At 41.8% G+C, this 26,534-nt stretch overlaps 1 protein-coding gene across 2 annotated transcripts in view; it reads left to right on the top strand.

Moving 5' to 3' along the window:
* Window positions 1-2,509: 2,509 nt before the first annotated feature.
* Window positions 2,510-26,534, top strand: part of LOC129823953 (thymocyte selection-associated high mobility group box protein TOX-like) — a 96,184-nt gene continuing 72,159 nt past the window's right edge. Inside the window, exon 1 of one of the 2 annotated variants that reach the window (XM_055883096.1) lies at window positions 2,510-3,020. In XM_055883096.1, coding sequence (XP_055739071.1) covers window positions 2,919-3,020 — 102 coding nt within the window. In that variant the 5' untranslated portion in view covers window positions 2,510-2,918. The remainder of the gene's footprint in view (window positions 3,021-26,534) is intronic. The other variant, XM_055883095.1, reaches the window with a different exon arrangement.

Raw genomic sequence — 26,534 nt, forward strand, 5'->3', positions numbered from 1 at the left:
AGCAGGGCTAGAGGCTCTACAGTGAAATAAGACAGTAATCACTAACCAGGACAGTAATGGACGAGGCATATTGATATTAGAGAGAGGCATGCATAGCCAAGTGAACATATGGGTCCAGTGAGTGGTTGGGCTGACTGGGGACATGGCGATTCAGACAGTTAGCAGGCCGATGCTAACAAGCTAACAGTTAGTAGGCCAGGGCTAAACAAGCTAGCAGTTAGCAGACCGGGGCTGGCAAGCTAGCAGTTAGCAGACCGGGTTAGCAAGCAAGCAGTTAGTAGGGGCTAGCAGTTAGCAGACCGGGGCAGGCAAGCTAGCAGTTAGCAGACCAGGGCAGGCAAGCTAGCAGTTAGCAGACCGGGGCAGCCAAGCTAGCAGTTAGCAGACTGGGGCTAGCAAGTTAGCCTTTGGGGGACATCGCGATTGGGGTAAGTCTGTTTTTGCCTCTTTGTGCGGTGACGTCGATAGACCAGTCATGGAATTAGTAGGGTTCCAGGTAGCTCTAGGTAGCTAGCAGGCCTAGCAGGTTAGGAGAATGGGCCTTCAGCGAGCGTCGCGCCTGAGGGGCCTGTTGGAGTCCTCGTGCAGATTATGTCGGTATTCCAGTCGTAGAGGATCGGCGGGGTTCCATGCCCCGTACCGGCAGTAGAAGGGGTCCGGATATTGTAGCCCAGGAGTGGGCTTCAGTGGTAGCACAGGAGCCTCGGCCGGGCTAGCTTCAGGCTAATTGGTGCTTGCTCCGGGATGGAAACGCTAGCCAGGAGTGGTCACCCGGGATTGCGGTTAGCTAGTTGCGAAGATGAAAAGATGAAAGTGTTCAGAGTTTGCGATAGGAATCCATGGATATGGAGAGAAATAGGTCCGTTATGCTCTGGTTTGAGTCACGTTGTTCGAACTGGCGAGAGCTTTCCGAGCTAAAGGTTAGCTGATGACCTCTAGCAATGGTTTGCTAACTGATAGCTGGTAGGTAGTTAGCTGGCTAGCTTAAGTTGAGGGATTCCAGATCCGAAGTAAATAGAAATACTTTAGAAAAAACATTGGGTGAGGCGGGTTGCAGGAGAGTATTTAGAAGTTGAGGTTTAGGAAAATATTTTTTAAAGATATGCGAAGAAAAATATGTAAAAAGATATATACAAGGGACACGACAGGACAAAGACAAAGACGTCTGACTGCTACGCCATCTTGGATTGCTCCTGTCAAGATGCTCTCAATGGTGCAGCTGTAGAACTTTTGAGGATCTGAGGGCCCATGACAACTCTTTTCAATCTCCTGAGGGGGAAGAGGTGTTGTCATCCATTTTCACAACTTTGTTAGTGTGTTTGGTGCAAGCTCTCGACCCGCTCCTGTACAGCCTCCTCGATGTGAATGGAGGCGTGCTCAGCCCTCTTTTTCCTGTAGTCCATGATCCATGATCAGCTCCAACACTTAATGAGGATGTTGGAGTTGTGCGTGGCCACGCAGTTGTAGGTGAACTGGGATTACAGGAGGAGGACTTTAGTGATTAGGGACATCAGTGACTTTGCTACAAGTAATTTTAGCTCTGTAAGTCATGCAAGTAAGCTACAGTAGGTTTTGTATGAATGAGAAAGATAACAGGCCTATTCATGTTTTTTGTGCAAGTATTTTTTACAAAAAATACATCAAGAATAAACAATATTGGAGCCTCCCGGGTGGCGCAGCGGTCTAAGCCACTGCATCACAGTGTTTGAGGCATCACTACAGACCTGGGTTTGATCCCAGGCTGTGTCGCAGCCAACCGCGACTGGGAAACTCGTGAGGAGGCGCACAAATGTCCCAGCGTCGTCTGGGTTAGGGGAGGGTTTGACCTGCCGGGATGTCCTTGTCCCATCATGCACTTGCGACTCCTTGTGGCGGGCTGGGCGCATGCACGCTGACTTCGGTCGCCAGTTGTACGGTGTTTCCTCCGACCCATTGGAGTGACTGGCTTCAGGGTTAAGCGAGAAGTGTGTCAAGAAGCAGTGCGGCCTGGCAGGGTTGTGCTTCAGAGGTCGCATGGCTCTCGACCTTCTCCTCTCCCGAGTCAGTACTGGAGTTGCAGCGATGGGACACGACTGTAACAACCAATTGGATATCACAAAAAAGGGGTAAACAAGATCACATTTTTTATGTAATTGAAGGTTTTTCTGTTACCACCATGTTCAGCTGATTGCACTTTTAAGACGCTCCCTTGGCAGCAGCCACATAGTATTCTCCCCTTGAAACCAACTGAAAGTCACTTTTTGAAAACAGAATGGGGAAAAAGGCACAAAAAAGGCTGTACCTTGCTCTCTATCGTCATCTGTTTTTAGATATATCACGCTAATCATGATAGGACCTTCCGTCGAAGAGGTATTGAGGAGCAAACCAATAGCCTATCCAAACTGAAAACAAATGTACTGCGGCATGCAACCGACGCAGGCGCTGCATTCCCCATTGCACCCCCTAGGTGGAGCACGTCGCCATAGCCGCACTCTTGCCCCTGCCCCGTCTGTAAAGTCCTTTGTATGAATCACAAGTGAACAGGCAATCCTACCATGCCCCATTCGCTTGCAGATGACGGTAGCCGCTGGATAGAAACAACTACTGTCGCTGCAAATGCATCTGTCAGAAAGAGAAAGACGCACAATAACTTCTTCAACAATAGAGTGATAGCTTACATATTTTGAAAGTTACAACATTTTAACTGCGTTTACCCGTTTACCAAGTCCGTCGTTCATAGTGCGTTGATAATATAAGTTTTTCTTTCTCCTGAAAAACCGCGAACGCATGTGAGAGCATAATAGTTTGCCATTTTCAGATTCAAACCCTACACTCTTTCCGACTTCGTCCATCAGTCTTTAAAGAGCCTTCAACTTTTGAGGAATCGAAAGTAGAAGCCTGAGTGGAAAAGCTTGTGTGGAGATTGATGTTTTACTGAAATGGACGTGAGAGTATATCCACCTCCACCACAGTCTTTATCAGCAACAGATTCTTCCCGATTGGGACCCTTGCAGTATCCTGATTCCCCGTACTGCAATAAGGTGAGTCGCATCTGGACAAGGTTATAGAAACCTAGGTTATTGGTTTCATTGTTCACAATGTTATGGAGATTCGTAAAAACGCTGTTCAGAAAGTGAACACTGTTTATAGCCGTTACGCATTGCCCTGAAATAAAAAGACTTTCTGTCCATTCATTTGAAGCAGTGATAACAGGAACAAACACTCATGCTCAAAATATATAGTTATTTAATGTCATATGTTATATAAAAAAAGGATTGCTTGTTTATCCTTTGTCAGTACGTATAAACTGGTGAGGAACGCAGCGCATCACTGTCAGTGAAGTTGCTTTCAGAGTGCTCAACTTAGTTTTTTATCTCAGTTGATGACAACATGGGCTGATGTTTCTATGTGATTGCATTACTTACAGGGTTTAGGATATAATAACCATTACAAAAATGCCTTATGTTCAATGCAATCCTATACCTCTGGTTATATGAAGTAGTTGTGCCTCTATTGTGCACTGTAACTGAACCCTTGTCTTGTTTATACACATCACCTCACTATAATAAAACCATTGTTATTTACAGTCTGCTTTCAAACACACAGTTTAAATTGACTTTCACGTTAAGATTGTCAGAAGAAGGCCTGTCCTGCATAATAATACTAATCTGTGTGTGTGTGTGTGTGTGTGTGTGTGTGTGTGTGTGTGTGTGTGTGTTAGACCGTGCTTGAATGTATATGCGCTTGTGTATTTGCGTCTGTGTGCGTGTGTGCGTGCGTGCGTGCGAAAGAGAGAGAGAGAGCAAAAGAGAGAGAGAGACGTATGGGGGTAGGGATGTTGAAGGGAGGGTGGGAGGGTTAGAGCAGAGTGGGGGTTGTACTATGCCTTTTGATTCACTGCTCTGTCTTTTTTATATAAGATCTCATAAGTATCTGCAATGAAAATGTAAGAGAGGGAGATAGAGAGAGAGATGGAGGAAGTCCTATAGATATAATCCGAAATATTGAATTGTACTGGTTGAGAAAGTCCATGTAGTGTAAACACTATCCAAGATTTTCCATTTTAGCATTCAGAGTAATGAGATGGGGGGTAGGGAGGTTCATAGAGGTAGAGAGGGAGAAAGAGATGGACTGGCAGAAAAGGAGAGAAAAGAGAAGTGTGCTATATCCAGAGAGGGAGAGAGAGAACGAGAGAGGAAAGTGAGAGAATCAGAGGGAATGAGAGAGAGGGTGTGGTAGAGAGAGGGAGAGAGTGAGGGTGCAGAGCAAGATAAATACAGACAGAGGGAATGAAAGAGAGTGAGATATAAATCTGTGTGGTAGAGAGAGAGAGAGAGAGAGAGAGAGAGAGAGAGAGAGAGACGGGGTGAAAGAGAGATGTGATTGTGAGAGGGGAGTGAGGTATGTCCAGTGCAAACAGACAGAGATGGCCTGTGTGCTGCTGTTTGAGGTATCTGTATGTCTGAATACCCAGAGATGGAGGCAGTCCTATACTGACTGCACTGTTATCGGCAACAATTCATCTAATACTTCAAATATTTCTGTCCGGGGATCACTGTTGTGACTGCTGCTATGTCTAAGCAGAGGTTTTATTCACCTCTAGTTTAATTCAGAATCATGGTTTGATTCAGGCCCATTTCTCTTGACAGTAGATTGGCTGTTTGATTAGCTATTCTGTTCGACTCCCTCGTCTAAAACGTTATTCATGAACATCAGTTCACGATCACTTGCCATTTAGTTGATGCAAAGTAATTGAGGAAAGAGAGAGTGGTCCATAATTTGATGTCTTGTTATGATTATGATACTGTAATGTAATAACATCATCAAATCGTAGTTGCTATGGGAGATGGGGTTGTTTGTTCTTATTTTCTAGAATTGCAGAAAGACTGAATGACACTTCAGAGCTTTTATTGATGGCTGGGTAACTTTTGTTTTTGTGACAGTTTTCATTGATTCCGAGATGGTTGAAGAAATGTGGCTTCATGTAACACTCTACAACGTGCCCTGGGTGCAGCCATTTTGCTTCCTGGTTGTCATCTAAGATGATAAATCTGATATGTCAGTTCTGCATTCTTGTCATGGACTTTACTCAGTTGTACTGACACTGTGGTGTCTTTGTCTGTCTGTGTGTTTGTGTGCGTGTGTGTGTCATCGTTCTGTATGAGTGTGAGTGTTTGTATCATTGCTCTGTGTGTGTGCGTGTGTGTCATTTCTCTACGTGTGTGTCTGTGCGTTTGTCTTAGCCTCAGGCATTTTAAATTAAGTCCAAATTACTGAGCTCTTTGGTGGTCCTGGAACTCTGAGGGGCTCTGGGAAGTGGACCCCGACATTAATACTCTGTCCTTTGTGTTTACTAACCAAGCACACACAGCAGCTCAGACCTGGGTTCAAATACTCTTTGATATCTTTGAGCGTTTGCTCTAGTCTGCTTGGAGTGCCAGATGGGCAATGTTTACAGTTGTGGGACTATTCTATTGGTCCATTAATCCAGGCAAGTTCAGTCGAGCACAGATAAGGTATTTGACATGATTTCAAATTGTACTTGAACCCAGGTCTGCACAGCACAGGCCTAGAACAGGCAGGGAGCACAGCAGCACAGCAGTTAGGCTCATTGTCAGCCTCATCCACAGAGAGCTGGCTCACGTTTTGAATATTATCTGCATCTATATTTACATTTCTGGTCCATTTATGGCATTGACATTTCTCATCCTACCTACAGAGGGAATGTTGAGCTCCTAGTAGCTGTCAAGCATAGTAATCTTTGTAAGGCAACTTACTGATTGATGTAGGACAACAGTTCCAGACCTCCTTGTTTAACTTGCAATGAAAAAGTATTTCTACTTGTTTAGTTTTTTTTGCATATTTTTGACAATGATCCACAACACACACTCAAGTCTACATGAAAATGGTTAAAAAGCAACACATTTGAAGTTTTAGAATGGCCTTGTCAAAGTCCAGACCTAATCCCAATTGAGATGTTGTGACAGGACTTGAAACAAGCAGTTCATGCTTGAAAACCCACAAATGTCCCTGAGTTAAAGCAGTTCTGCATTCCCCCACAGCGATGTGAGAGACTGATCAACAACTACAGGAAGCATTTGGTTGCAGTCATTGCAGCTAAAGGTGGCACAACAACCAGTTATTGAGTGTAATGGGGCAATTACTTTTTCACGCGGGGGAACTGAGTGTTGCATAACTTTGTTAATTAAATAAATAAAATAAGTATCCATTTTTTTGTTATTTGTAAACTCAGGTATGTAACATTATGTTTTGGTTGAAGATCTTCAGTAACAAAATTATCAGAAAGGGGACAAATTCTCTTTCACGGCACTGTACATCGCTGTGGCAGCAGTAGTCTCTGATTCAATTAAGTTATACTACAGTAACATTCCAGTTTTTTTCCTGACTCAAAAAATGGCTTAGGTGGTGCCTCAGTTTCCTATGCAGGAGAAACCTTACATTCCATTTACACTTACCTGGAGGCACTGCCTAAGATGTGTGTACTGCACTGTTCTAAATGTGTTGAGAGGAAGATGAATGTAAACCCGACTCCATATCCAGATATCAATCTGGTTTGTTCTTTTCACTACTTCAAAGCAATGCTGTAAATCTGCCAATCACAGAATCCAGATCCCAACTAAGATATATTTACTGTACAACATGGATACATTCACAAGATAACCCTGTCATCTTTTGTGAACAGTAAATTGCTGTATGAATGTTACTTTGTGATTCATAAGCATGTTATAAAGCTTCAGAAGCCTGTTATAAACCTTTTTAAGGCTTCATAAGCTGTGACATTACACTGAGGAATATCTACCTGGTTATGGCTAGAGTCAACAGCTTATGTCAACAACAAACTCAAGTGTGTGGATCAACATACTATCAACAGATTCTAATCCACACATTGTGGAAATGTGCCTTTGTCTTTAGGCAATGACACTGACAGAGATTGGAAACATCAACAACATTTCATACGTCAGAATGCTTGACTACTAACTCCAACTGTAGATGGAGCCCAGTTAGTCTTCTTTATGTTGTTTGCCATAGTCATCAGCTTGTAAACTCCTATGGTTGGGTCAATCCTCAAACAGACCTTTGGTTGTAAAGCTGGAAGGGATTGAATGATCTTCACCAACCCGTAAACTAAAAACTCTGCCCAGGGATGCACAGTGGTTTTAAAGGAGGCATTGTAGGCACACATGTAAAGTAAGACAGCAGTTGTCTTTGAGGGAATCCTCCTCAGTCCTAGGGCCAGATTCATAAAGCATATCAGGGTAGAAGTGCTGATCTAGGATCAGTGTTACAGTTTAGATCATAATGAATAAGATTATATGGACAGGGTGAACCTGATCCTAGATCAGCACTCTTACTTTGAGACGCCTCATGAACACGGGTCATGGAGTAGCCTATCCCTCTCGGTTGATACATTCTCCTTCCAGAGAGATATCAGGGACTGTAACATACTCTGTTTCACGGAATCATGGCTCTCTCCGGATACACTGTCCCCGTCCATACAGCAAGCTGGGTTCTCAGTACATCGCGCAGACAGGAATAAAGAACTCTCCAGGAAGAAGAAAGGCAGGGGTGTATGTTTCATGATTAACTACTCATGGTGTGATTGTGATAACGTACAGCAACTCAAGTTCTTTTATTCACCCGACCTAGAATATCTCACAATCAAATGCCGACCATATTACCTCCCAAGATAATTCTCTTCGGTTATATTCACAGCCGTGTATATTCCTCCTCAAGCCGATACACTCAAGGAGCTACACTGGACTTTGTGCAAACTGGAAACCACATATCCTGAGGCCGCATTTATTGCAGCTGGGGATTTTAACAAAGCAAATTTGAGGAAAACGCTACCGAAGTTCTATCAACACATTGACTGTAGTACTCACACTGCTAAAATGCTTGATCACTGCTACTCCCCCCTCCGGGATGCCTACAAGGCTCTCCCCCGCCCTCCCTCAGGGCAAATCAGTTCACGACTCCATTTTGCTCCTCCCTTCCTGTAGGTAGAAACTCAAACAGGAAGTACCCGTGCTAAGGTCTATGCAACACTGGTCTGACCAATCGGAGTCCATGCTTCAAGATTGTTTTGATGTATACACGGACACGGTGACTGAGTTCATCAGGAAATGCATAAGCGATGTTGTTCCCACTGTGACTATTAAAACCTACCCGAACCAGAAACCGTGGCTAGACGGCAGCATTCGCAAAAAAATGAAAGAGCGAACCCCCGTATTTAACCATGGCAAGGTGACTGGGAATATGGTCGAATACAAACAGTGTAGTTATCAAACAGGCATAACGTCAGTAAAGAGACAAAGTGGAGTTGCAATTCAACGCCTCAGACACGAGACGAGGCAGGGTCTACAGACTATCACGGATTACAAAGGGAAAACCAGCCATGCGGACATCGCGGACACCAACGTCTTGCTTCAGGACAAGCTAAACAACTTCTTCGCCTGCTCCCAAGGACTGTGGGCTCCCTTTCTCCGTGACCGACGTGAGTAAGACATTTAAGCATGTTAACCCTCACATGGCTGCCGGCCCAGACAGGATCCCTAGCCGTGTCCTCAGAGCATGTGCAGACCAGCTGGCTGGAGTGTTTACGGACATAATAAATCTCTCCCTATCCCAGTCTGCTGTCCCCACTTGCTTCAAGATGTCCACCATTGTTCCTGTAACCAAGATAGCAAAGGTAACTGACCTCAATGACTATCGCCCCATAGCACTCACTTACGTCATCATGAAGTGCTTTGAGAGGCTAGTTAAGGATCATATCACCTCCACCTTACCTGACTCCCTAGACCCACTTCAGTTTGCATACCACCCCAACAGATCCACAGACGATGCAATCGTCATCACACTGCACACGACCCTATCCCATTTGAACAAAGATGAATACCTATGTAAGAATGCTGTTCATTGACTATAGCTCAGCCTTCAAAATAGTACCCTCCAATCTCATCATTAAGCTTGGGGCCCTGGGTCTAAACCCCGGCCTGTGCAACTGGGTCCTGGACTTCCTGACGGGCCGCCCCCAGGTGGTGAAGGTAGGAAACAGCACCTCCACTTCACTGATCCACAAGGGTGCGTACTCAGCCCCCTCCTGTACTGCCTGTTCACCCATGACTGTGTGGCCACGCACACCTCCAACTCAATCATCAAGTTTGCAGACGACACAACAGTAGTAGACAGCCTACAGGGAGGAGGTGATGGCCCAGCCAGAGTGGTGCCAGGAAAATAACCTCTCCCTCAACATCAACAAAACAAAGGAGCTGATCCTGGACTTCAGGAAACAGCAGAGGGAGCATGCCCCTATCCACATCAACAAGACAGCAGTGGAGGTGGAATGCTTCAAGTTCCTCGGCGTACACATCACTGACAATCTGAAATGGTCCACCCACACAGATAGTGTGGTGAAGAAGGCGCAAAAGGGCCTCTTCAACCTCAGGAGGCTGATGAAATTAGGCTTGGACCCTAAGACTCTCCAAAAGTTTTACAGATGCACAATTGAGAGCATCCTGTCGGCCTGTATCACCGCCTGGTACGGCAACCTCACCACTGCAACCGCAGGGCTCTCCAGAGGGTGGTGCGGTCTGCCCAATGCATCACCGGGGGCACACTGCCTGCCCTCCAGGACACCTACAGCACCCGATGTCACGGGAAGGCCAAAAAGATCATCAAGGACATCAACTACCCGAGCCATGGCCTGTTCACCTCGCTACCATTCAGAAGGCGAGGTCAGGACAGGTGTATCAAAGCTGGGACCGAGAGACTGAAAAACAGCTTCTATCTCAAGGCCATCAGACTGTTAAATAGCCATCACTAGCCGGCTACCACCCGGTTACTCAACCCTGCACCTTAGAGGCTTCTGCCCCGTGTACATAGACATTGAATCACTGGCCACTTTAATAATGGAACACTCGTCACTTTAATAATGTTAACATACTGCTTTACTCATCTCAGATGCACAGTTGAAGTCGAAAGTTTACATACACTTAGGTTGGATTCACTAAAACTCGTTTTTCAACCACTCCACAAATTTCTTGCTAACAAACTATAGTTTTAGCAAGTCGGTTAGGACATCTATTTTGTGCATGACACAAGTTATTTTTCTAACAATTGTTTACAGACAGATTATTTCACTTACAATTCACTGTATCACAATTCCAGTGGGTCAGAAGTTTACACTAAGTTGACTGTGCCTTTAAACAGCTTGGAAAAATCCAGAAAATTATGTCATGACTTTAGAAGCTTCTGATAGGCTAATTGACATCATTTGAGTCAATTGGAGGTGTACCTGTGGATGTATTTCAAGGCCTACCTTCAAACTCAGTGCCTCCTTGCTTGACATCATGGGAAAATCAAAGAAATCAGCCAAGACCTCAGAAAAATAATTGTAGACATCCACAAGTCTGATTCATCCTTGGGAGCAATTTCCAAATGCCTGAAGGTACCACATTCATCTGTACAAACAATAGTGCGCAAGTATAAACACCATGTGACCACACAGCCGTCATACCGCTCAGGAAGGACACGCGTTCTGTCTCCTAGAGATGAACGTACTTTGGTGTGAAAAGTGCAAATCAATCCCAGAACAACAGCAAAGGACCTTGTGAAGATGCTGGAGGAAACAGGCACAAAAGTATCTATATCCACAGTAAAACGAGTCCTACATCGACATAACCTGAACGGCCGCTCAGCAAGGAAGAAGCCACTGCTCCAAAACCGCCATAAAAAAGCCAGGCTACGGTTTGCAACTGCACATGGGGACAAAGATCGTACTTTTTGGAGAAATGTCCTCTGGTCTGATGAAACAAAAATAGAACTGTTTGGCCATAATGACCATCGTTATGTTTGGAGGAAAAAGGGGGAGGCTTGCAAACACAAGAACACCATCCCAACCGTGAAGCACGGGGGTGGCAGAATCATGTTGTGGGGGTGCTTTGCTGCAGGAGGGACTAGTGCACTTCACAAAATAGGTGGCATCATGAGAAAGGAAAAAAATGTGGATACATTGCAGCAACATCTCAAGACATCAGTCAGGAAGTTAAAGCTTGGTCGCAAATGGGTCTTCCAAATAGACAATGACACCAAGCATACTTCAAAAGTTGTGGCAAAATGGCTTAAGGACAACAAAGTCAAGGTATTGGAGTGGCCATCACAAAGCCCTGACCTCAATCCCATAGAAAATATGTTGGCAGAACTGAAAAAGCATGTGCGAGCAAGGAGGCCTACAAACCTGACTCAGTTACGCCAGCTCTGTCAGGAGGAATGGGCCAAATTTCACCCAACTTTTTGTGGGAAGCTTGTGGATGGCTACCCGAAACGTTTGACCCAAGTTAAACAATATAAAGGCAATGCTACCGAATACTAATTGAGTGTATGTAAACTTTTGACCCACTGGGAATGTGATGAAAGAAATAAAAGCTGAAATAAATCATTCTCTACTATTATTCTGACATTTCACATTCTTAAAATAAAGTGGTGATCCTAACTGACCTAAAACAGGGAATTGTTACTAGGATTAATTGTCAGGAATTGAAAAACTGAGTTTAAATGTATTTGGCTAAGGTGTATGTAAACTTCAGACTTCAACTGTATATACTTTATTCTATTCTACTGTATTCTAGTCAATGCCACTCCGACATTGCTCGTCCTGATATTGATACATTTCTTAATTCCATTCTTTTACTTTAGATTTATGTGTTGTTAGATACTACTACTCTGTTGGAGCTAGGAATAAAATACATTTGTATACACCCACAATAACATCTGCTAAATATATGTATGTGACCAATTTGATTTGATTTGATATGTGCAGGGTTTATGCAAGTAACATGTGTTGTATGTTAAAGTCTTTAGTCACACCCTCTCAATCAAACCTGGGTTGTATAGCTCCACATACGTAATCAACATGCATGTTGTGTTGGTTGCTATGCACTGTAAGTGTAAGTGCAATGCTCTCACTTAACCTACATTGGGTGCTATGCATACTATTCACACTTAAGTAATGGTACAGAACCCACACATGACAAATAGCCCACTATGGCTGCTCCTTCTGCTTAGATGCTTTTCCTGTCTACTAACATCATGAGTAATGCTTGATATCAGGTCAACTCTGACACATTATTACTTCACGTTACTTTCCTGAATGTAGTATGCTTCGAAAGTGTTTGTTTATGTATTACCATCATTCAATCCATAGGATATACTAGAATAGAAAATATAATGAGCCTGGTTACACAAGTCTTGTGCCTGGTTATATAGTATTATATAGTCTTCTTCTCTCTCACAATTCAATTTCAGTTTAAGGGCTTTATTGGCATGGGAAACATATGTTTACATTGCCAAAGCAAGTGAAATAGATAATAAACAAAAGTCAAATAAACAATCAGAAATTAACATTAAACATTACTCTCACAAGTTTCAAAAGATTAGAGACATTTCTCTCTCTCTCTCTCTGTCTCTCTCTGTCTCTCGGTCTCTTTGTGTGTTTGTCTCTCTCTAAGTCTGTCTGTCTCTCTATCTCATTGTGTGTTTGTCTCTCTCTAAGTCTGTCTGTCTCTCTATCTCATTGTGTATTTGTCTGTCTGTCTGTCTGTCTGTCTGTATGTCTCTCTTTCACTCTTTTTCAACAAGCTACCACAGAGCAGAGCGCGAGGCTCACTATGCTGAGGGCTTCCTAAAAAGCTGGGCCTAATTGCGTCTGAATTCGTGCTAGCTGGTAACAATAGCAGGGACGCTGTGTGTCCCTGTGCTGCGGCCAGCGGTCCACGGTTCACTGGGCGCTGTCGGAAGGCAGGTCCCTCTGATTGACAGTTTCAGCCCAACAGCAATGAAGGATTTAATTGCGCATCATGTGTGCCTATCGACAGATAGAGAAACTCAGAGGGCTAGCTATGATGGTACTGTGGTGCTACTGTAAGCACAAACACACACACACACACACACACAGGTTGCTATCAGAAGTTGATCTGATTCTGAGTAGTCATTAAGATTAAAAAGGACATGATTCATATCAGAGGTTATTGCGTTGTTTATCCATATCCGTTTTTGGCTTGACGTATTGCTGGGTTTTTCCACTAAGCATTACAATAGGAAGACAGCCTGTTTCTGATTGTTGTTTGATGATTTACTCATGGAACAACATGCCATAGAATGGAACTGAGGTGAATCATCACCTGATGATGTCATACCAGGTTAGATGCGGATTTGGGATGTTATGAATTTCTCATGTTTTGAAGCTAGAATCCTTAGTTGCTACATCCATTTTTGATTCTTGAAGAATATTACATATGAATGCCTCAGTGGTTACATTTCTCCAGGCTCATTCCTCAGCTTTTTACTAAAAGAGAGGCGGTGTGACTGCCGTAGCACTCACTTCTGTCATCATGAAGTGGTTTGAGAGGCTAGTTAAGGATCATATCATATCACCTCCACCTTACCTGACATCCGCGACCCACTTCAATTTGCCTAACGCCCAATAGATCTACAGACGATGCTATTGCCATCGCACTGCACACTTCCCTATCCCATCTGGACAAGAGGAATACCTATGTTAGAATAGGTATTCCTCTTGTCCAGATGAGCCATACCTCCCGAGCCATACCTCCCACTGCGCCATACCTCCCGGGTGGCGCAGTGGTCTAGGGCACTGCATCGCAGTGCTAGCTGCGCCACCAGAGTCTCTGGGTTCGCGCCCAGGCTGGGCTGGGTCGGCGCCCAGGCTCTGTCGCAGCCGGCCGCAACCGGGAGGTCCGTGGGGCGACGCACAATTGGCATAGCGTCGTCCGGGTTAGGGAGGGTTTGGCCGGTAGGGGATATCCTTGTCTCAGTATGTAAAAAAAAAAAAAAACAATGTTATAAAATGTATGCACTCTACTGTAAGTCGCTCTGGATAAGAGCGTCTGCTAAATGACTAAAATGAAATGAAAATGAGAATGCTGTCATTGACTATAGTTCATCCTTCAACACCATTGTACCCTCCAAACTCATCATTAAGCTTGGTGCCCTGGGTCCGCCCTGTGCAACTGGCTCCTGGACTTCCTGACGGGCCGCCCCCAGGTGGTGAAGGTAGGAAACAACACCTCAACTTCGCTGATCCTCAACACTAGGGCCCCACAAGGGTGCATGCTCGGCCCCCTCCTGTACTCCCTGTTCACCCATGACCGCGTGGCCACGCACGCCTCCAACTCAATCATCAAGTTTGCAGACAACACAACAGTAGTAGGATTACCTGATTACCAACAATGACGAGACAACCTACAGGGAGGAGGTGAGGGACTTGACGGAGTGGTGCCAGGAAAATAACCTCTGCCTCAACAAAATGAAGGAGCTGATCGTGGACTTCAGGAAACAGCAGAGGGAGCACACCCCTATCAACATCAACAGGACTACAGTGAAGAAGGTGGAAGCTTCAAGTTCCTCGGCTTACACATCACTGACAATCTGAAATGGTCCACCCACACAGACAGTGTGGTGAAGAAGGCACAACAGCGCGTCTTCAACCTCAGGAAGCTGAAGAAATTAGGCTTGGTCTCTAACTATTTCAGATGCACAATGGAGTGCATCCTGTCAGGCTGTATCACCACCAGGTACGGTAACTGCGCCGCCCGCAACCGCAGGGCTCTCCAGACGGTAGAGAGGTCTGCACAACGCATCACTGGGGACACACTGTCTGCCCTCCAGGACACCTACAGCACCCGATGTCACAGGAAGGCCATAAAGATCATCAAGGACAACAACCACCCAAAGCCACAGCCTGTTCACCCAACTATCATCCAGAAGGCGAGGTCAGTACAGGTGTATCAAAGCTGGGAACGAGAGACTGAAAAACAGCTTCTATCTCAAGGCCATCAGACTGTTAAATAGCCATCACTAGCCGGCTACCACCCGGTTACTCGACCCTGCACCTTAGATGCTGCTGCCCATAGACATTGAATCACTGGCCACTTTAATAATGGAACACTCGTCACTTTAATAATGTTTACATACTGCTTTACTCATCTCATATGTACAGTTGAAGTCGGAAGTTTACATACACCTTAGCCAAATACATTTAAACCCAGTTTTTCACAATTCCTGACAATTAATCCTTGTAAATATTCCCCATCTTAGGTCAATTAGGATCACCACTTAATTTTAAGAATGTGAAATGTCAGAATAATAGTAGAGAGAATGATTTATTTCAGATTTTATTTCTTTCATCACATTCCCAGTGGGTCAGAAGTTTACATGCACTCAATTAGTATTTGGTAGCATTGCCTTTAAATTGTTTAACTTGGGTGTCACGAACGTTGTCAGGGAAATGACCGGACCAAGGTGCAACGTTGTAAGAGTACATTTCTCTTTATTTTAAATGTCGCCGACAAAAACAAGAAACAACAAAAACGAATGTCAAGCTGACTAGGGCTATACAGGCCACTAACACAGACAACTACCCACAACTAAGGCGGCAAAACAGGCTGCCTAAGTATGATTCCCAATCAGAGACAACGATAGACAGCTGTACCTGATTGAGAACCATACCCGGCCAAAACATAGAAACAGAACACATAAAAATAAAGAAACTAGACATTGGGTCAAACGTTTCGGGTAGCTTGCAAGCCTCCCCCTTTTTCCTCCAAACATAACGATGGTCATTATGGCCAAACAGTTCTATTTTTGTTTCATCAGACCAGAGGACATTTCTCCAAAAAGTACGATCTTTGTCCCCATGTGCAGTTGCAAACCATAGCCTGGCTTTTTTATGGCGGTTTTGGAGCAGTGGCTTCTTCCTTGCTGAGCGGCCTTTCAGGTTATGCCGATATAGAACTCATTTTACTGTGGATATAGATACTTTTGTACCTGTTTGCTCCAGCATCTTCACAACGTCCTTTGCTGTTGTTCTGGGAATGATTTGCACTTTTCACACCAAAGTACGTTCATTTCTAGGAGACAGAACGTGTCTCCTTTCTGAGCGGTATGACGGTTGCATGGTCCCATGGTGTTTATACTTGCGTACTATTGTTTGTACAGATGAACGTACCTTCAGGCGTTTGGAAGTTGCTCCCAAGGATGAACCAGACTGGTGGAGGTCAGCAATTTTTTTTCTGAGGTCTTAGCTGATTTCTTTTGATTTTCCCATGATGTCAAGCAAAGAGGCACTGAGTTTGAAGATAGACCTTGAAATACATCCACAGGTACACAAATTGACTCAAATTATGTCAATTAGCCTATCAGAAGCTTCTAAAGTCATGACATAATTTTCTGGATTTTTCCAAGCTGTTTAAAGGCACAGTCAACTGTGTAAAATTCTTACCCAATGGAATTGTGATACAGTGAATTATAAGTGAAATATTATGTCTGTAAACAATTGTTGGAAAAATGACTTGTGTCATGCATTAAAGTAGATTGTAGATTGTTTTTTTAATAAGAAATTTGTGGAGTGGTTGAAAAACGAGTTTTAATGACTCCAACCTAAGTGTATGTAAACTTCCGACTTCAGCTGTATATACTGTATTCTATTCTACTGTATTTTTTGTCAATGCCTTTTTTTGTCAATGCCATTTTGATTTGATTTGCTTTGTTATTGTTTCAATTACAAATGAAACTGGAACTGACTTTTTTAATGGTCAAAGGAATTTCCTTTTGGCTGAGGTAACTGCAGAATAGTTTTTTACTGTGTCTGTGATCTTGAGCACGTTAGCAGAGATAGAGTTAGATCGTTCTGGTCAATGAGTGTCAGAAAATTTGGAAAATGACAGTGAATGGATGATATGGCACAGTGTGGCATTCATAAATTCAGCATCCCTGCATTGAAAAGTCAGCGGTCAAAATCACCTGTGTGTGTTTACCATCTTTGTGACTATGTTAAATATGTCAACAATGATTTTAATATCGTTTTGTCAACCATTCAGGTGTCAGATCTTCATTTGATCCAGTCTCCTACAGCAGGAAAATAAACCTGCAGCAAAGGAAAACGTGAATTATAATGATGGACATTTTTCTAGCAGTTGATACATTTTTCGTAAGGGCAAATCAAGTCTGGAAATTACAAACTTTAGAAGACTTTTTAAACCTACAAATAAAATATAAGTTCTCCTGCAACAGGGTGATCAGATTCAGATCTTACATCTATCTGTATGACGCTAACACAAAGACAACTTCCAACTTCTGTAAGATGTGATACAAAACACACAGCCTCAATCCTATATAATTAGCTACTTCTCCCTGGCATTGTGGTGGATGTAGTGTTGCATAGACAAAGCCAAAGGATCAGCTAATTAAGTCGCTGAACATAATGATCATAAAATCTGGACGTCTGTTGGTTCCAGTTTGGCGTGGTTATCCGTGTTTCACCCTGTCCGTATCGCACACTTAGAATCTCTGGCACTGAATGGTGATTGGGATCCGTCCGACAAAGGCGGACGCACCCGCACGCGCGGGAACGCACACGCACACGCACAATCATGCATGCACACACACACACACAGAGCGATGACACACACTCACACACACACTTCCCTGGCTTGAGTGTGCCCAAAGATATGAAAGAGTGATTAGGCTCCTGGTTTGAGAATGCAGTCCAAACAGATGGGGCGTGAATAACGGATCCAGAATAGCCTAATTGTTTGGTTTAATCTCCAAGCAAAACATATTGCCATCATTTTCACATGAAGATAATTCTTCCCTCTGTTTTCTTAGTGTTTGGATTAAGTGACTTTTTGTGGTGACTGGAGCTTTTGGAGAGATTTTAAGAATGGCTTTATTATAGTATTAACATGATTGACTACAATGGTGAACATTACTGACTACAATGGTTAACATGATTGACTACTATGGTTAACATTACTGACTACTATGGTTAACATTACTGACTACAATGGTGAACATTACTGACTACTATGGTTACATGATTGACTACTATGGTTAACATTACTGACTACAATGGTGAACATTACTGACTACTGTGGTTAACATGATTGACTACTATGGTTAACATTACTGACTACTATGGTTAACATTACTGCCTACTATGGTTAACATTACTGACTACTATGGTTAACATTACTGACTACTATGGTTAATATTACTGACTACTTATTATTGAATACTATGGTTAACATTACTGACTGCTATGGTTAACATTACTGATTACTATGGTTAACATTACTGACTACTATGGCTAACATGATTGACTACTATGGTTAACATTACTGACTACAATGGTGAACATTACTGACTACAATGGTGAACATTACTGACTACTATGGTTACATGATTGACTACTATGGTTAACATTACTGACTACAATGGTGAACATTACTGACTACTGTGGTTAACATGATTGACTACTATGGTTAACATTACTGACTACTATGGTTAACATTACTGCCTACTATGGTTAACATTACTGACTACTATGGTTAACATTACTGACTACTATGGTTAATATTACTGACTACTTATTATTGAATACTATGGTTAACATTACTGACTGCTATGGTTAACATTACTGATTACTATGGTTAACATTACTGACTACTATGGCTAACATGATTGACTACTATGGTTAACATTACTGACTACTATGGTTAACATGATTGACTACTCATTATTGACTACTATGGTTAACATTACTGACTACTTATTATTGAATACTATGGTTAACATTACTGACTGCTATGGTTAACATTACTGACTGCTATGGTTAACATTACTGACTACTATGGTTAACATTACTGACTACTATGGTTAACATTACTGACTACTATGGTTAACATGATTGACTACTCATTATTGACTACTATGGTTAACATTACTGACTACTATGGTTAACATTACTGACTACTATGGTTAACATTACTGACTACTATGGTTAACATGATTGACTACTATGGTTAACATTACTGACTGCTATGGTTAACATTACTGATTACTATGGTTAACATTACTGACTATTATGGTTAACATGATTGACTACTATGGTTAACATTACTGACTGCTATGGTTAACATTACTGACTACTATGGTTAACATTACTGACTACTATGGTTAACATGATTGACTACTATGGTTAACATTACTGACTGCTATGGTTAACATTACTGACTACTATGGTTAACATTACTGACTACTCATTATTGACTACTATGGTTAACATTACTGACTGCTATGGTTAACATTACTGACTACTATGGTTAACATTACTGACTACTATGGTTAAAATGATTGACTACTATGGTTAACATGATTGACTACTATGGTTAACATTACTGACTGCTATGGTTAACATGATTGACTACTATGGTTAACATTACTGACTACTATGGTTAACATTACTGACTGCTATGGTTAACATTACTGATTACTATGGTTAACATTACTGACTGCTATGGTTAACATTACTGACTACTATGGTTAACATGATTGACTACTATGGTTAACATTACTGACTGTTATGGTTAACATTACTGACTACTATGGTTAACATTGCTGACTACTATGGTTAACATTACTGACTACTATGGTGAACATTACTGACTACTATGGTGAACATTACTGACTACTCATTATTGACTACTATGGTTAACATTACTGACTGCTATGGTTAACATTACTGATTACTATGGTTAACATTACTGACTAATATGGTTAACATGATTGACTACTATGGTTAACATTACTGACTGCTATGGTTAACATTACTGACTGCTATGGTTAACATTACTGACTACTATGGTTAACATTACTGACTACTATGGTTAACATGATTGACTACTATGGTTAACATTACTGACTACTATGGTTAACATTACTGACTACTATGGTTAACATCATTGACTACTATGGTTAACATTACTGACTACTATGATTAACATTATTGACTACTATGGTTAACATTACTGACTACTATGATTAACATTATTGACTACTATGGTTAACATTATTGACTACTATGGTTAACATTATTGACTACTATGGTTAACATTACTGACTACATTCATGTGTTGTGTGTTTAGACTGTCTTTGCCATAACCATGATTTATATATTGTATTTCTTCTTAGACATTGTCTTAGCTGGTGTTTCTGTCAAATTACTACCTTTGTATGTGTTCTTTGTGTGTGTGTGTGTGTATATATGTTGTGTGCGTTTGTGTGTGTGTTCGTGCATGCACCTGCCAATCGTTATCATACTCTAGTACTATCTACTACTCTCATACTGTATATTATATTCTCTGTCATATAGTCCTATAGCAACGACACCCAGATACAGTACATCTACAGGCTGTGTTCTTTCCATGACAGAATGACCAGGTGAATCCAGGTGAAAGCTATGATCCCTTTTTGATGTCACTTGTTAAATCCACTTCAATCAGTGTAGTTAAAGAGGAGGAGACAGGTTAAAGAAGGATTTGTAATCCTTGAGATAATTGAGACATGGATTGTGTATGTGTGTCATTCAGAGGGTGATTGGGCAAGACAAAAGATTTAAGTGCCTTTGAATGAGGTATGGTAGTAGGTGCCAGACATACCCGTTTGTGTCAAGAACTGCAACACTGCTGGGTTTTTCACGCTGAACAGTTTCCCGTGTGTATCAAGAAAGGTCCACCACTCAAAGGACATCCAGCCAACTTGACACAACTGTGGCAAGCATTGAAGTCAACATGGATCTCCCAACATGGGCCAGTCCATGCCCCGACTAGTTGAGGCTGGGGGGGAGATTGCAACTCAATATTAGGAAGGTGTTCTTAATGTTTTGTACGCTCAGTGTATTGACTACTGTTACAGAGTATACTACAGAGCAGAGCCGTTCTCTTTGCAATTCTAAAGACATAGAGATAAAGATATAGCAGTCCTTTATACTGTACATACTACATTTTATCTGCCATTGCTACATACATTTTTTGAATTTTATATTAATGTTTACCCATTGATTTTTCGAGAATATAACTTATGAAAACCTCATGAACTTAGTTTAACTGTCGTACCTGTTCAGAACCCCAAATATACGCTTTTTTACCTCCATTGTTTGTAAACAAACACTGTAAAGCCTCAAAACATGGCTGAAACTATACATTTGATCTCATGGATGGTCAGTACTTGCATCTATGTCTATGACTTTGAGAGATGTTATATTTCCACCTGTGCCAACCCTCAGTCGTTGACCAAATTCAGTGGCGGGGTGACCGCTTTGTTATTGTTTGAACTCCAGATCTTTATTGAATGATCTACCCATACTTACACATTATATAGGTCAGAAGATGAGTTGGGCCTCTATCCATATATCTGTTTCCCTATCCTCCTTCATCCTGAACAGTTACCCATATATCTGTTTCCCTATCCTCCTTCATTCTGAACAGTTATCCATATATCTGTTTCCCTATCCTCATTCATTCTGAACAGTTATCCATATATCTGTTTCCCTATCCTCATTCATTCTGAACAGTTATCCATATATCTGTTTCCCTATCCTCATTCATTCTGAACAGTTATCCATATATCTGTTTCCCTATCCTCATTCATTCTGAACAGTTATCCATATATCTGTTTCCCTATCCTCCTTCATTCTGAACAGTTACCCATATATCTGTTTCCCTATCCTCATTCATTCTGAACAGTTATCCATATATCTGTTTCCCTATCCTCCTTCATTCTGAACAGTTACCCATATATCTGTTTCCCTATCCTCCTTCATTCTGAACAGTTATCCATATATCTGTTTCCCTATCCTCCTTCATTCTGAACAGTTATCCATATATCTGTTTCCCTATCCTCATTCATTCTGAACAGTTATCCATATATCTGTTTCCCTATCCTCATTCATTCTGAACAGTTACCCATATATCTGTTTCCCTATCCTCATTCATTCTGAACAGTTATCCATATATCTGTTTCCCTATCCTCCTTCATTCTGAACAGTTATCCATATATCTGTTTCCCTATCCTCATTCATTCTGAACAGTTATCCATATATCTGTTTCCCTATCCTCATTCATTCTGAACAGTTACCCATATATCTGTTTCCCTATCCTCCTTCATTCTGAACAGTTATCCATATATCTGTTTCCCTATCCTCCTTCATTCTGAACAGTTATCCATATATCTGTTTCCCTATCCTCCTTCATTCTGAACAGTTATCCATATATCTGTTTCCCTATCCTCATTCATTCTGAACAGTTATCCTTCTATCTGTTTCCCTATCCTCATTCATTCTGAACAGTTGTAATTCTCTGAAGTGTGCTGTCGTTCTGTGTTTTTAGTCTACTATATACAGTATATGGCCTTTGAACAGCTGTATTTGAACTTAACATCGAGCCAGAATAGCAGTCGTTGAGAGAGTAATTGCATGTTTGACTGAGGGAAACTGCAGTAATTCAGAGCTCATGGTGGAGTTCACTGTTCCGAAGCGTCAGGCACCCATGCGCTTTAATTTCAAAAGCCAGAAGATCAGTCAATAGGTTTTTTCTTGATATATTGGTACATATTTCTGAATTTACTACAGTACTGCCTACTGTGGCACCACTGTATAACTGGTTGTTTCCGTATTATATACAATAGTTACCTGATAACAACGTATGGTAGTCCTTTTACTGGGTTGCCATGTTGTTCTCTATGCATTATGTAAACGGCATCATCAATATCAATTTACAGCCATAATCAAATAAGCAAGGATTTATATGCTGTGACTATGCAATATAGAAAAGGATAGGATTTGATAATAATGTGTGCTATAATAATAATATAATATATAATGATGTTCTATATTATCATGAGAAGAACTAGAAAGGAGATGACGATAGGAGGAAACAGAGAGAGAGGACTAACATATAGGGCATTTCACTAGGAAACCAGCTGAGAGTCATATCCAATTTAGTTTTGCATTAGTCAGAGGCTCTCAGTGGTTTAGTATGGAGGGCGAGAGCCGGGCCTGAAAAAGGCTTCCTAACCAGGCTGCTTTAAAAAGGAACCTTGTGGCTTAACCTACACAAGATAATCTTCCATAAGAAAGATGCTTATCCATGCATAAGTATAGGGCTCTTGCTCACTGTTTATGAAATAGCTTTTACTTTTTATATGGGACTGCTTTTAGGGTTTTTGGACATTTTAAATGTAGCTAAATGTTGAGGGAAATTATATTTTGGGGTTTAAAGAGAATCACATTTTCTGGTGAAATTTTCCCTGCCTGACCTGAAATGACATGTACCCACCCATTTCAGGCCTGGAGTTTTTCCTGAAGAGACATCTAGCTACACTGACTATACTAGACATTAGGAACACCTAATATTGAGTTGCACCCCCATTTGCCCTCAGAACAGCCTCAGTTCGTCAGGGCATGGACACGTTCCATAGGGATGCTGGCCCATGTTGACACCAATGCTTCCCACAGTTGTGTCAAGTTGGCTGGATGTCTTTTGGGTGGTGGACCATTCTTGATACACACGGGAAACTGTTGAACGTGAAAAACCCAGCAGTGTGTCCGTTCTTGACGCAAACCAGTGCGGCTGGCACATAATACTATACCCCATTCAAAGGCACTTAAATATTTTGTCTTGCCCATTCAACCCCTGAATGGCACACATACACAATCCATGTCTCAAGGCTTAAAAATCCTTCTTTAAACAGTCTCCTCCATTTCATCTACATTGATTGAAGTGGATTTAACAGGTGACATCAATAAGGGATCATAGCTTTCACCTGGATTCACCTTTAGTCTATGTCATGAAAAGAGCAGGTGTTCTTAATGTTTTGTATACTCAGTGTATATGGCTGTGGTCAGGGAAAACTCCTGGCCCTATGGTCTCTGGGCTATCTGATGATAACATCTGCCTTTCATCCTTATAACACTGTCCATCCCATTTCCATAGTAACAACAAGGCCTGTACCCTGCTCATGTCAGTTCTGTCCCACACTGACACACATCGGTCTGAAGTTGCAGTTCGGCACTGACCTAGTAGCTCACCTTCCCCAAATCCTTCAATCAGTGTCTCGGAACAAGAGGGGCTATTTCTCCCTACTCCCACAAAAACATTTTTTTTAAAGGAACTCAGTGCAGCTTTAAACGTACTCTTAAAAGTTGTAGTAGTAGAATGCACAAGGTGGAATTTCGATATTTGGTAGCGCATCATCAGTTCCTATTGTCATGTTAGTCATTGCATACCTTAGAGAACTATTTATAACTTGTCAGACATGTCCAGATCAACTAGCCCATGTCATCATCAGTTCCTATTGTCATGTTAGTCATTGCATACCTTAGAGAACTATTTATAACTTGTCAGACATGTCCAGATCAACTAGCCCATGTCATCATCAGTTCCTATTGTCATGTTAGTCATTGCATACCTTAGAGAACTATTTATAACTTGTCAGACATGTCCAGACCTGTAACGGCTTTCCTCCTCCTCTTCATCAGAAGAGGAGGAGCAGGGATCGAACCAAAATGCAGCTGAGTTTGTAGACATGATTTATTAACGAAAAAACACGAACTCGACTAATACACTAACAAAACAAATAAACGGTGTAGACAGATCTGAACGACGGACTCACATAACACACGAGAACGCACGAACAGGGAAAAAAGCCTACACATAAATGACACTGAACAAACAAACCGAAACCAGTCCTGTGTGGCGCAACGACATACACAAACACAGGAGACAATCACCCACCACGAACACTGTGAAAACACCTACCTAAATATGACTCTTAATTAGAGGAACGCCAAACACCTGCCTCTAATTAAGAGCCATACCAGGCAACCCATAAACCAACATAGAAACAGAAAACATAGAATGCCCACCCAAACTTACGTCCTGACCAACTAACACATATAACAAACTAACAGAAATAGGTCAGGAACGTGACAAGATCAACTAGCCCATGTCATCATCAGTTCCTATTGTCATGTTAGTCATTGCATACCTTAGAGAACTATTTATAACTTGTCAGACATGTTCAGATCAACTAGCCCATGTCATCATCAGTTCCTATTGTCATGTTAGTCATTGCATACCTTAGAGAACTATTTATAACTTGTCAGACATGTCCAGATCAACTAGCCCATTTCAGCTAACATTTTTTAATGTAGGTTTTTTAAACCCTTAGATTTGTTGTAATTTTTCGTCACTCAAATATCACATGAATACACATTAGACATGGCAAAATGTTTAGAATTGCAGGAAAATAAGCTTTAAACGTGCTGAATTCTCTCCACCAATAAGGGGTGTGAACAGTTTGTGTCATGAACTTGTGCCCATAGAAATAGATGTTGTGAGTGTGCAAAGGGGGGGGGCCCAGAGTGAAAAACTTTTGGAACCCCTGCAGTAGTCTACTGTACAGTAGCCATGGTAACGGGGACTATGGCTGTAGCGTGGGTAATGGGTTCTGTCCTGTACTCTGTTCTGTATAAACAGCAGGCGCCATGGAGGCAGGGTGACATGACAGATATATTACCTCTTTGTGTAAACCAGCAACAGCTGCACTATTGTAATTAAACACAGGTTAAAAAGAGAGAACCCCGTACAAACAAAGGAGTCTGGTTATTATACTGTAGTGGCAGATCCTGAGGTGTAGGGAGAGATTAGGTCTATTGAAGCTCACGAGTGAATTGATAGGATGTAGTTTCCCAAATAAGACACTGAGCACAAGTCAGTTTTGCTTTATTCAGTCCCTCCAGCATTCCATGATACCACATATTTTTCTAAATCAATAATTCTCTGCATATTGGACGGGGACTTGCAAATTTTATCAATCACCGCGCTATTTCTGCATAAAACTGTCAAATAATAGCATTATCATATAAAACTGACCCATCACAGTACAAAAAGAGGGCTCTGTATTTCAACCAATCACCGCACATTTACTGCATAATATGGTTCATTCAAGCCACACGTCAGCAAACCTTTTACCTCGTCAGTGCATTTTTGCAAAAAATTGGACAGAATCATCGCAAATTGCCATGCAAAATGTCAGAATTTCCAGGGAAAAATGCTTGATTTGCAAATATTACAAAAATGACTGATTAGTGCCCCTAATGGTTAAGATTAGGCACGAGTAAGATAAAGCTAATTCTAGATCTGTGGCTATGGTGTTCTGTATGCTTTTTCCCTTTTCCTACTTCTCTTTGTTTAAAGGGATTGGGATCTAAAAAGACTCAGATTCAGTTTAGACTAAGTAGTTTGACTGCTATACATCAAAGCAGGGGCGCAACTTTGGTTTTAGAAGTGTGGGGGACAGCCTACCCGACCGCTCGGAGGCAATCGCCTTGTTTTGTATCACATTTCAATGATGAAACTGGAGGGGACAAAAATGCAATTTCAGAATTTGTGGGGGGACATGTCCCCCCTGTCCCCAGTGAAAGTTCTGCCCTTGCATTGTCTAGTTATTTTGCTGTAGTCCAGCTCTGTGATTGTAGCCTAGGCTATCCCAGATGCATATGACTCTCTCTGGGTTTGTTTTCCTCACTGTCTCACACCCCTACTGAGTCGTATCACATCTGTATGCGTTCCTGTTTATATTACACCTGTCTATATGTTAATCTACATCTACATGTTAAT

The sequence above is a fragment of the Salvelinus fontinalis genome, chromosome 26 (assembly GCF_029448725.1).
Source record: "Salvelinus fontinalis isolate EN_2023a chromosome 26, ASM2944872v1, whole genome shotgun sequence".
In the NCBI taxonomy this organism is placed as follows: domain Eukaryota; kingdom Metazoa; phylum Chordata; class Actinopteri; order Salmoniformes; family Salmonidae; genus Salvelinus; species Salvelinus fontinalis.